The following is a 10,509-nucleotide window of genomic DNA, read 5'->3' on the forward strand; positions in this document are numbered from 1 at the left end:
AACTACGCCTGTGGATGCTAGTGAACTGAGAGAGTCCAGACATACGGCTCGCTTGCATCTTATTAATACAGAGTTATTGGATAAGAAAGTGGCATAATACAGGGACTAGTGTTATAAAGCCCCATTACACCCATAAAATTGAAAGTTAGAGGAATTATTTGTAGCGAAACCTAAAAAATGAAGCCTGTTTATAGAAAAATGTTTTATATATTTATATAATATATATATTATATATTGTTTTCTTTTTTAATGCTTTATTAAACATTTTTTAACAAGACTATATATAGTATATATACTATATATAGTATATATACTGTATATAGTATATATACTATATATAGTATATTTACTATATATAGTATATATACTATATATAGTATATACAGTATATATAGTATATATAGTATATATACTATATATACTATATATACTATATATAGTATATATACTATATATAGTATATATACTATATATAGTATATATAGTATAGTATATATAGTATATATAGTATATATACTATATACTATATATAGTATATATACTATATATACTATATATACTATATACACTATATATGCTATATATACTTAGGTGTACATCTGATCTCTTCTGACAAGAGATGAAAAGAATTAGCAATATGTCGAGTGCATCTTTTGTACAAAATAAAAATATCCTGATGTGGATACCTGGTACTTGAGACTTAAAACTTGAGACTTGGTATTTTAGACTTGAAGCTTGAGACTTGAGATGTCTGGTACTTGAGAATTGAAGCATATCATAAACATACATGAACTCAAAACCTCCCATTGCATTTTATTACCAGTTTATATTTTGCCATATTATTTATGGTATCCACATTTATTATAATCTAGCTCCAAGATATGTCACTAAGGATTTATTTTTGTAGCAAAAAAGAGCATTTCGACTCATTGCCAATCTAAATCATATTCCTGCATATATTATTCCAACGAATGATCTTTCCAAATATTTGCATCTTCTTACTCTGCCTATGCTAAATATTTAGTTTGCTTCACTTGAAGGTTTCAAGATTTTTCATGGTTTGTGTCCTCGTTTTTTACATGACAGTTACAGGTTTTCAAGTCATTTCAACTTACGTAATATGAAAAAATGGCATACAATCGCTAGCAATCATTTTGAAAATATCATTGCCAGCTGATTTAACAATCTTCCATCTAATATGCGTTCTCTAATATCTGCAGAGAAAGGTATTTTAAACACTATTTGTAACCGTTAAACTATTTATTCAATTTTAATGGGTAACAGTTGCCCTTTTTTTTTGTTTGTTTTACTAATTGTATGGCCTAATTTGAAAAACATTTCTATTTTTGAAATGAAATTATTGCTAATAAATACTATATATATATATATACCAGTGATATATGGAGAAGTTAAATTATTCAGTACTTTGAATACAACATTCTTTTTTCTAAATAAGCATGTAAATGGTACAATATAAGGGGTAGAATTTGTAAATTACAGGCAAGTCATGATGCAGTCTCCTGTAAAATAAATGACTTATCTTATAGTAAATTTAAACAAATGATTATGCAGAAGTGATTTATTTAAGGTGAAAATATAGGCTTGCAAAAATATGAATTCGTAAAAGTTAATTGCTTGAAATTATTTTCATCAAACATTCCGGAGTATAAAAAGGTGTTTTAGAGCTTTTCAAAATTAAAACTAAAACTTAATTTGATAAAAAAGAACCCGCTTATAAACCACTTCAATGCTAAAGTTGTATACACAATGACCTCTTATAATATGAGCAACTGAGGCGCTGAAGAGCTGATGAGTCAGTGAAGCAGAGAGTTTGAGTAGAAACCAATAGTCGGCAGACGGACAACAATGGTCAGCTCTCAGCCATGATGAAAAGGACAGAATTAAACAAATCTGGAAGTATCTAATCTCTTACTAGTAAATCAATACATCAGGCAGAGAAGATAGTTGCAGTAGTAACAAGGCAATGCAAATATTTGACTTGCACATAGAAGTAATAAGACGCAAGGTTTAATTTTTTACACACTCGTTAGGTACATTGTTGATGAATTAAATTGTATCAATATCTATCACTATCTTTAGCTGCAGTTCATCATTTAGCTGATAAAATCATAAACTTTTACCATTTAATAAATTCTCAGCTTGCTAGATGTTAACTGCATGTGAAGCAGTCTGCCTAGACCCTGACCCTAAACACTGACCCTAGACCCTGACCCTAGACCCTGACACATATCTTTGGGTACAATGACATCTCTATGAGACTGCAATTGCATATCAGTATCAATCCTGTCTGTATAAGAAGTTATGAGACTAACAGGAGATCTGATATGTTTGAATAAAAACTCACCATTGCTTAGATCACTTGAAGACATACCAGCACCAGCGATATAAAGTGATACATCTATGACAAAGTTGGAGTTGTCTGCTCGTTTCTATATCTGAACGTTCTATCAACTACTGTAGGTAGGTTGATGCATACTGTAAAGCAAATATTCGGTACACGATGAGCCACTTGCCATGTCTCTATCATTTTTTTCTGGTCATGGATGTCACTGTCATTTTCCAGGTATGCTATGCCATACATATCCTCTTGTTAGTCATAACATAAGACACGTTAGGTGTAAATATACTTAATATTTGAGTTTAAAAATAATGAATAAATTGTCATTTCTGGGAAAAAAGTTTGAAAAGTGAACTTTAAAAAGTTGATAAATATGAAAAAAAGAAAACCCCTACTGCCAACGCTTAGATAATAATACATGGATATAAAATTTACCAGTGCATTGACTTTGGTATATTTTGAGCACTGATATTTCCTATGGGAATGAATTACAATAATATGTACTATAATAAGACCAATGTCTGCTTGTCTGTACAAGCATTACAAAAGCATTAGGCAAAAAGAGTGCACTAGAAAGGGAGTAAATCTCAGATGGTCAGACTCTCAGCCAAGGGCACTACCATCTGCACCAATCGACCACCTTTCTTTACCAAAGAATCATTGTGCACATACTTATTACACATAAGGTTCTTTCACGGCTTGAGGCCCGCTTACTAGTATTTCCACAACCAAACACGAGCGAAGTGATTGTTTGGGAGCTTTATGATAAATGCATATGTGCACACAACTCACCAAAATTATTCATCAACACTGTCGCAAACCCTTGTACCGAAATCTCATCAACAAATTTAACCATTTTTCAATGGAGTCGTTTAAGTACAATAACGATACAAAACACATATAAACCTATTTAAATATGTTACCAAGTCTTCGAAATTTGTAGACAATATCCTAAACCTTACCCATTTGATCGGATAATACATGACTAGACAGATTAATTTGGCCTAAAATCGCCATTAAAACCTGACAAGCCTTTTTTAATCAAAATTAAGACTGGCCAACGAAACGCCGATAAAGCCGTGCGACCGAGAGTAGAACCATTAAGTTGTGCACATTTCACGAGAAAAACCGGCACATTTCATCAGTCTATCGCATCGTTCAATTGCCAAACATGTTCAAAATATTAATTATAAGAATAATTATTCGATTTTTTAAAATTATTATAAGATTTAATTATAAGAATAATCATTCGAATTTATTCATCCAAAGGTTTCTGTAATAAACGTAGACCGTTTGAGGCGTAGACCGATTTACTGGTACAACATTGTGGTACACAGTTTATCAGCCTATGTTTTTTTTGTCAAATTACCGAAGGTTTCATTAAATTATTTAGAACTTTAGCCAAAATTATTTACATCTTATGTACAAGCTAGGAGCGAACTACAATGACCCTTTATGACTAGAACATTTTTTTATTTTGCTCCAGTTTGCAAAAAACTTCCAGACGCGTGAACGCTGATGCTCGCTTTCTGTTACAGATCGCTATCAAAACCATTCTACATTCAATACAACCAACTTTTAAACTGTGTATATTACACAGCAGCTTGCCATTTTACTTTTAATATTGCATTTCTCCTATTGCAGAGGAGAGATATAAACATATAATCTTTTCTTTCATTATTGCTGTTTGTTGTACATGTACATAATAACACCCAGTACATTACAGCTACCATTGCAGCTACCATTGCAGTTATCCTATTGGACTGCAGTGCCATTTGACTGCTAATACTGCATTTCTCAACCAGCAGTACCCTTTCTTTTTTCATTATAACTTTAGTTGTGGGCTGTATGACAGGGGAATTTCTAGTCACTAAAAAGGAGAGTTTTGAAAATGACTATTACAATAGTTGATATCGTTGATATCTGTGGAAAACTCAGGGATGAAAATTAAATTGATGTCTGAGTTGAGAAGGTAGCCGAGACAAAAGGTAGTTTGTGTCTCTTCTCAATAAAACGTTGCTATGTTGTAGGGGCGAGTAGTGAAGTGGACACGTTGTCATGTTGTAGGGGCGAGTAGTAAAGTGGACACGTTGCCATGTTGTAGGGGCGAGTAGTAAAGTGGAAAGACAACTCGTGTATGATCTTATAGAGAGACCTGGCTATAACCCTCTAATTAGGCCAGTGCAGAATGCTTCTGAGTCCATTACTATAGAGTTTGGAGTTACCCTCTTCCAAGTAATTAGTGTGGATGAAAGAACACAAGTAATGAAAACTAATAACTGGATAAGGATGGTAAGCAGAAGTTGTCAAAGTTTGAGTGTATAAGAAGTGAATCTTGTAGTGAGAAAATAGAGAACTTTCTATTTTTATAGTGAACTTGCTATGTTTAGCTTATCAGAAAATATTATACTGAAGGCGAACTATCCTACGCTTCATGCAGCGAACAGCTGTAGAAGTTTTGGAATTGTCCCATCACCAAAACATTCAGTTGGTTACATACAGTGAACTGACTGTCACTCATGTGTGTCGGTATGTCTTTCAGTATGTCTTTTAGTATCACAAATATTACGTTTTTAGATGTGGAAAGATTACCAGCTCGCTTGGGATCCTGACATGTATGAAGGTATAGAGACAATTCGCCTGCCCTGCCAAGAGGTCTGGAAACCTGATATAGTCCTACTAAATAAGTATGTGAATGTCTTCTTTTCACAAAGTAGGACAACTCCTCAAATAATCTCATCTGTTGTAATGGAGGTGTTCCTATGCTCTAACGAGCTATGAGCTGGTATCAAAAGTGTCAAATCTAGAGGTACGGCCACATGTGCCGATTTTTTCATTGGTTCCTACTGGAATCACAAAATGAACAAAAAACACAGAATTATTTGGCCGAAATTTACAGAATTGTCAGAGCTGTGCATGCACACCAAAGTGGTCGATGAAACGCTTTTAATTGGCTAAACAAATTATTAGCGAGGGCGATTTTAGCAGATTTCGCAATCGGTGTAGTCCAATACACGTATTATGACACACAGTAAAATTACCAGTGCAATTCAACATAATAAATACGATCCAATTGCTTAGATTGCTTTATTGTTGGTTTTATTTGGTTTGCATACTGTGGCTACAAATCTTTTCTTTTTTAATAAATGGTATATTATTACTGTTATTAAATTCTTCGACAAAACAGAATGCCTATACTATTAAAACCCCTTTGCGCAAAAACAATACAATTATATTGTGCTACATAAATATACTCATGAAATAATATATACATATGTGTGTGTAAATATAAATTTATTTTATAAATTATATGTAATATCAGGCCTGCAAATAGAGGTAATTTATTATTTTTTTAAATAAAAAATTACCTAATTAATAATAACAATTTCTTTTTAGCAGCACAAGTTCCGTTGTAGATAGAGTTGCCATCTTTAGCGCACTCAAGTCAGTTGCATCGTATTCACAATGGCAAATGGCATGTCGTGTTATGTGCCTCGGACTATGTAAATTGCGAAAGCTGCTAGAATCGGGCTCACTAATAATTTGTTCAACCAATTAAAAGCGTTTCGTCCACGATTTCGGTGTGCGTGCACAGCTTTGACAACTCTGTGAATTTCGGCCAAATAATTCCGTGTTTTTCATTCATTTCGTGATTTCGGCCAGAACCAACGAAAAAATCAACATGTATGGCCGTACCTTACTGTTCAGACTATTTTTAACAAGGAAAAACAGCGTCAGAGTTTCAATTAGTCACTGCAATGCAATATTGTCTTGTTGCTTTCATTGTTCTACTCCTCTGCCTATTGAACCAGCACAATAGTTAAAGGTTGACTTGCAACAAAATTCACATTACAGTTATTTGATACCAAAAGGTTCACCATGTTTTACTCTGCTGTGATGTAGGTGCAAAATATGTGGAAATGGGATTACAAGCTCTTAAAAGCTCAAAAACAAACAGTTAAACAAATGGCCGTAGGTTGGAGACCCTTTAATTTGATGACGTACTCAACTCGACGTGGTTATTGTTTTGGCACGTGAAGTTATCACGTAAAATGAAAGGCTTATAAAAGGCTCAATATAAAACGTCTCGTAGTACTAGTTTATGACAAACACTTCAGGTTCTACCAGAAAGCCCTTATCAAATATCGATGCTACTTTACAGTTTCGTTTCAGCTTGGTCTAATCATTCGGTCGTAATCTGATCATGTGACCCATATTTTCGGCCAAATGGCGCAAACAATTTGTGCAGTATTTTTCTACTATCACAGGTGACCAACAGGCTCCTCATAGTTATTAGAAGATGCTATGCACCGCCTCTAGCTAAGGCTTATAAATTAAACTGATTTTTAGGCAAGGTTTTGAAATATCAGTTTTCAAAGTGACAGTATTACAATGATGATGAAATAGACCCGTAACGAGAATAGACATAGTTTTATTGAATTCGTGAAGCATATTTTGTAAAAATATTTCGACAAATGAGATTGCTTGAAAGTGTAAACAGAAGCACATCGTGTTCAACTATGTCACATTTGGGCCGTAGTTGATTCCAACCTACAGCGTTTTCGTGATGGCTGCGATTAGCTGTTCATTTTTGAGCTTTTGAGAGCTTGTAATCACATTTTCACATGTTTTGAACCTACAACACAACAGAGTAAGACACGGTGAATTTTTTGATACCAAATAACTGTAATGCGAATTTGTTGCAAGTCAACCTTTAAGAGTTCCCATTCTAAAGAGCTGTATGACTTTGTGTTGCACCAGTAACATACTACCCTCATGGATGTACTAGTAACATACTCCTGTCATGGTCATACCGGTACCATACTCTTCTCGTGGTCATACCAGTAACATACTCTTTTTGTAGTCATACCAGTAACGTACTTTTCTCGTGGTCATACCAGTAACTTCCTCTTCTTGTGGTCATACCAGTAACTTCCTCTTCTCGTGGCCATACCAGTAACATACTCCTCTCATGAATGTACTAGTAATATACTCATCTCGTAGTCATACCAGTAACATACTCCTCTCGTGAACGTACCAGTAACATACTGCTCTAGTGGATATACCAGTAACATACTCTTCTGGTAGTCATGCCAGTAACGTACTCATATTGTGGTCGTACCAGTAATATACCCTTCTCATGGCCATACCAGTACGTACTTCTTTGGTGATCATAGTAATATATATGCTTCTCTTGTGTTCATATCAGGCACATATTCTTTTTCTGCTCATACCAGTAAGCACATTTCTTATATTTGTACGAGTAGGTCCATCCCTTTAAGAACCAGTATGCGCCTCTCTTGAGATCATATCTATACATACTTCCCTCATGCTGGTTCCAGTAAACACTTCTCTTTGAGTCATAACACTATATACTTCTCTTGGAACCACAGACTTCTTTTACTTCATGTCATTGTTATTATTTATACCCTTGCTTTATTTTATGTTATTGTGGCTCTTACATTGATTCAAGTAGTTACTATTATTATTATTATTATTGAGGAGCTTTCTCAGTTTGTTCTAGCAGTTCTGCTGCTATCCATCAAGAGTGACTGCGGCTAAATAGACAGCATCTTCCTTGTAATGCTTGCTGACTTCACTAGAACTGTTTAAAGAAAGCTGCCCAGCTTTTTTGGTCAATGATTTGTATTCCTTTTTACTCAACAGTGCAGATGGGAAATATGAGCAGTCGTATTGCTGCCACACCGTCTTATATAGTTCAGGAGTTGTCCTCTGGATTCCCCTCGCCATTTATAAGAGCTCTTGCACAATTGATGTTCGCTACTTCCCTTTTGACCAACAAGTGTGTGAAATGAAGTTTGGTTCGTGGACATTCAGTTCTGACGAGGTACGAATGGCATTTATGGATGACAATGCTCTATGCGAGCTCAGCAATTATGTCTTCAGTGGAACGTGGGACCTCATCGGATGTCCAGCATATATAGTTCAAAACACAAACAAACGTTACAGTGAAATAAACTACAAAATACAGCTACGGAGAAAAACTTTGTTCTTCACAGTGAACCTACTAATGCCATGCGTGCTCATATCCTTCTTGAGCGTTCTAACATTTTACCTTCCTGCCCATGCTCAGGAAAAAGTCACATTGTGTATTTCAATTCTTCTCGCTCTTATTGTATTTCTTCTGCTCGTCTCTCGAAGTCTGCCGCCAACTTCCGTGACTATTCCACTTATATCTAAGTATCTCTTTTTTGCGTTCGTAATAAATATCATAACCATCATTGTATCGGTCATGATTATTAATGTGAATTATCGCTCTCCCAGAACCTATAAAATGCCTCGATGGGTTCGTATCATATTTCTCAACTGGCTCCCTATCCTCATGTTCATGACGAGACCTCGACACGCTGAAAAATACAAAAAGTGGAGAGATAGGAAGATAGCGGCGAAGATAGCAAACAGCGTGAGTAGCCGACCTTTACGAACTGTGGTGACAGACGATGGGGAGGCAAGTCTGGCTCAGAAGGAAGTGAATGGTCAGGTAGCTAACTTAGAGATGACACCTAAAGGACTGCAGGCTGTTGAGTCTGTAGAATATATAACACAGCACCTTAAGATGAAGGACGATTATGATGAGGTATGGCTTCAGTAGGTTTCTATAGTACATTTAGTTTAAAACAACTGCTCTCAGCCATAAAAGAGTTAGAGGTTGATTGGCTATACCGCTATTAGACATAAGAGATCTTGAAGTTAATTGGCTAAACTGTTCCCAAACATAATAGAGTTTGAATTTGATTGGTGAATCTGCTCTTAACCATAAGAGAGCTAGTCGGTGACTGGTTTGCTTATCTGAATTGTCATGTTCCATTTTAACAAATAGTGCAAATTAGACTAAAAACAACTCAGCAGCATAAAATATATACTATTTGCAAAAGTTTATAAGCTTAGACTACCGAGCCTAGTCGTGGTGTAGATATAAATATGGTGTCTGTTAAAACACACAAATCAAGACACTATGCTGAAACATATATATATATATATATATGTAGTTCTATCACAGTATTTGTAATTATATAAATAGTAATGAACAGCATCTTATTCTGTTCTACTAGTTGTATAATAGAGGTGTAGTTTATGTCTGTCTGTTTGACTACCAACTCCTTAGAGGTGCCAGAGATAAAGCCTGAAGCTAGATATAAAAACTGATTTGTGCATAATATTTGCATATGTGTTACTATTGCATAATATAACAATACATAGGATGCATAAAATGTATATTTAGAAAGATGTAAACTGCAGCATGCGGAATCTTTTGCTAGTTATGCAATGAAGCTGAGAAGGAGATAGTAACTCAGAAGATAATTGTATCATATTATGTTATACTATACTAAAATAGAATAGTATTATTTAAAATCATAGCAAGGATTATACATCAGTGTACTTATCTAACCAATCTATACCTCGACTAAATATCTTAGACTGATTTCCAAACAGAGCTAGTTTGTGGCTGCATATCTTCATGAATGCTCTCAACACACAGCTTATGGTATCATGTTTGCTTTGTCTGTTGCAGATATGCGAAGACTGGAAATATGTTTCATCTGTCATTGATAGATTTATTCTGTACGTGTTCCTGGCCACGACTATTACGGGTACCATCAGTATCATCGTAGACGCTCCACACATATTCGAAATTATCGACCAGAAAACTGTTGTGGAAAACCTTCAGAGTGGTTAACTAGTGACCTTAATGGTTAAGGTTTTTAGTCTATCTGTTGGTGAGCTAAGAAAACTATAGTAATTTCTAATGTTCTACCAGCCAATCTAAATTTATTAAGTAGTTTAAATGCGTAATTTTATTTTTGGGGAAACATAATTCATAATATAATATGATTATAATGAAATAAACTTACGATGAATATAACAAAATATGCTGAAGGTTTGCTGCAGTTAAACCTTTTGTCAGAAGATGCACTTAATGGACTTTGAGTCTATAAGCTACACCAGTATTATTATTATTACTACACCAGTACTATACCAGTGCTAAACTATGAGTCACACCCGTACTATACCAGTATTATACTATGAGTCAAACCAGTATTAAACTATGAGTGACACCAGTATTAAACTAATAAGTCACACCGATATTAAACTATGAGTCACACCAGTGCTAAACTATGAGTCACACC

General features: G+C 34.7%; 1 protein-coding gene across 1 annotated transcript; it reads left to right on the forward strand.

Moving 5' to 3' along the window:
* Nucleotides 1-2,560: 2,560 nt before the first annotated feature.
* On the forward strand, nt 2,561-10,058 carry LOC137388180 (acetylcholine receptor subunit beta-like 1). Its single transcript, XM_068074683.1, has 6 exons — nt 2,561-2,584; nt 4,427-4,651; nt 4,937-5,046; nt 8,027-8,129; nt 8,205-8,957; nt 9,894-10,058. The coding sequence occupies exons 1-6, from the start codon at nt 2,561-2,563 to the stop codon at nt 10,056-10,058; spliced, it is 1,380 nt and encodes a 459-aa protein (XP_067930784.1).
* Nucleotides 10,059-10,509: the final 451 nt, after the last annotated feature.

Source organism: Watersipora subatra, chromosome 2 (genome assembly GCF_963576615.1).
Source record: "Watersipora subatra chromosome 2, tzWatSuba1.1, whole genome shotgun sequence".
Lineage (NCBI taxonomy): Eukaryota > Metazoa > Bryozoa > Gymnolaemata > Cheilostomatida > Watersiporidae > Watersipora > Watersipora subatra.

Bases quoted from the DNA above. Each gene is read 5' to 3' on its own strand.
- LOC137388180 (XM_068074683.1), top strand. From the start codon at position 2,561: ATGGATGTCACTGTCATTTTCCAG. The intron at 8,130-8,204 runs ATTGATGTTCGC...TTCAGTTCTGAC, and splicing joins TTTATAAGAGCTCTTGCACA to GAGGTACGAATGGCATTTAT. The intron at 8,958-9,893 runs GTATGGCTTCAG...TGTCTGTTGCAG, and splicing joins TGAAGGACGATTATGATGAG to ATATGCGAAGACTGGAAATA.